This window comes from Frankliniella occidentalis, unplaced genomic scaffold (genome assembly GCF_000697945.3).
Source record: "Frankliniella occidentalis isolate FOCC.00 unplaced genomic scaffold, Focc_3.1 Scaffold62, whole genome shotgun sequence".
NCBI classification, from domain to species: Eukaryota; Metazoa; Arthropoda; class Insecta; order Thysanoptera; family Thripidae; genus Frankliniella; species Frankliniella occidentalis.
This window is the reverse complement of record NW_026267192.1, coordinates 85,962-87,539: the sequence shown is the minus strand read 5'-3', so window position 1 is coordinate 87,539 and position 1,578 is coordinate 85,962. Positions and strand designations below refer to the sequence as shown.

General features: G+C 58.2%; 1 protein-coding gene across 1 annotated transcript; it reads right to left on the bottom strand.

Moving 5' to 3' along the window:
- Positions 1–315: 315 nt before the first annotated feature.
- LOC127749519 (trypsin 5G1-like) lies at positions 316–1,572 on the bottom strand. The gene is made up of 3 exons (XM_052268009.1): positions 1,276–1,572; positions 854–1,000; positions 316–700 (listed from the first exon to the last, which is right to left on the bottom strand). The coding sequence occupies exons 1-3, from the start codon at positions 1,405–1,407 to the stop codon at positions 533–535; spliced, it is 447 nt and encodes a 148-aa protein (XP_052123969.1). The 5' UTR covers positions 1,408–1,572; the 3' UTR covers positions 316–532.
- Between the last annotated feature and the right edge of the window lie 6 nt (positions 1,573–1,578).

Sequence of the window (1,578 nt, the reverse complement as noted above, 5' to 3'; positions counted from 1 at the left end):
GCCCCGCCCCGCCCCGCCCGATAGTGTTGCATCGGCAAAGTTCACGGTAAATGACACGACGAGAAGCTATCATTGCTTACCTCGGAGGGCCCGGCCGGGCTGGACGGAGGGGAATGGGATGTGACATAGACACGGCGTCACAGGGGAGATGAAGACCCCATGCCAAGGTGGCTAACCCCCGGAAAAAGAGAGACATTGGAGACTTTGTTTGTTTGGAGACGGGGCCAGGGTGTCCCAGTGCTGCATTGATAAAGCATGCGACAACTTTCCCTGCGCTATTGCCTCGGCCATAGCAGGCCATTGCACACATCACGATTTCCGATTTGGCATTTATTTAGTCATTGGCCCTCAAAGCAAACCAACTTAATAATGTCGAAAATCTACTGCTGATAGAGAAACAGACGTCATTTTCTACGTAATCAAAACAAAGTTTCACAATGATTTCACTGGCGCCCGCGGAAACGTAGAATGCATTCACTTTACAATAGATAAACAGCGATTATGAGACTCTCCGTGCCGTGACGCCTTCGCCCTAGATGCCGCTGACTGTCTTGACGTACAGCCGGATGCTCTTGTCGGCCAGGTTCGTGAACACGCCCGGGTGGTACATGTGGCCGCATCCTCGGCCGAACGACACGACGCCGTACTGCGTGGTGACGTTCATCGGGTCGGTGTGGACCAAGGGCCCGCCGCTGTCGCCCTGGCGGAGGATGGTACAAGTTTAAAGAGAGAGGGAGGGAGGGGCGGAGAACAGCCGCTCTGCACCGCGCCGCGAGGGTAGGCCACCAAGATAGCGCGTCGGTCGGAGTGGCTGCCGGGCCGCTCAGCCGGTCAGCCGGGCTGCTCAGCTCACCGAGCAGGCGTCCCTCCCCGACGCGCTGCCGGCGCACATCATGTGCTCCGAGATGACCGAGACGGTGGCGTACAGCAGGCGGCACACGATGTGGTTCACGACACGCAGCTTGGCCTTCCTCAGGGAGACGGCCGGCCTGTCCGAGTCCTGGAGCAGTCGCGCCCAAGCTCATCGAATCACATTCTGCAAATCCAATCGTATAACAAGATGACAGTTTCAACGGCAAAGCTCAAAGTTTTACAGTAAAAGCTGCAAAACTGAAAATTACACAGTGTGAACTGTTGAAACTAGCCATATAGCTGTGCAGTTCAACCTGTATGCAGTGGAAACTGTTATTTGTTTTTGTTTTTATGTTTAAACTGCAAGACTTAAATCATCTTGATACACAGTTTGATTCGCAGAGCAGCCGAGGCCAGACGCACCTCTTTCTCCACGCCCCAGCCGGACACCAGCACCCAGGCGCCGGCGCTGAGGGTGTTCTGATGGTCGCCGCCGGCGGACAATTCGGGCAGCCGCACGACGGCCCGGGTCTGGTCCAGGTCGAAGGGGGGCATGACCCGCAGGAGGGCCACGTCCCAGTCGTTGGCCTCGTCCCGGTAGCGCGGGTGGCGCTGCCCCTCCACGACGGCGTGCTCCGAGCCGCCCTCGTCGTGCCTGTCCGACCCCGCGCGCACCGTCAGCAGGTGCACGTCCCGGCCCTGCTTCCTGACGACACGCAGCGCCAC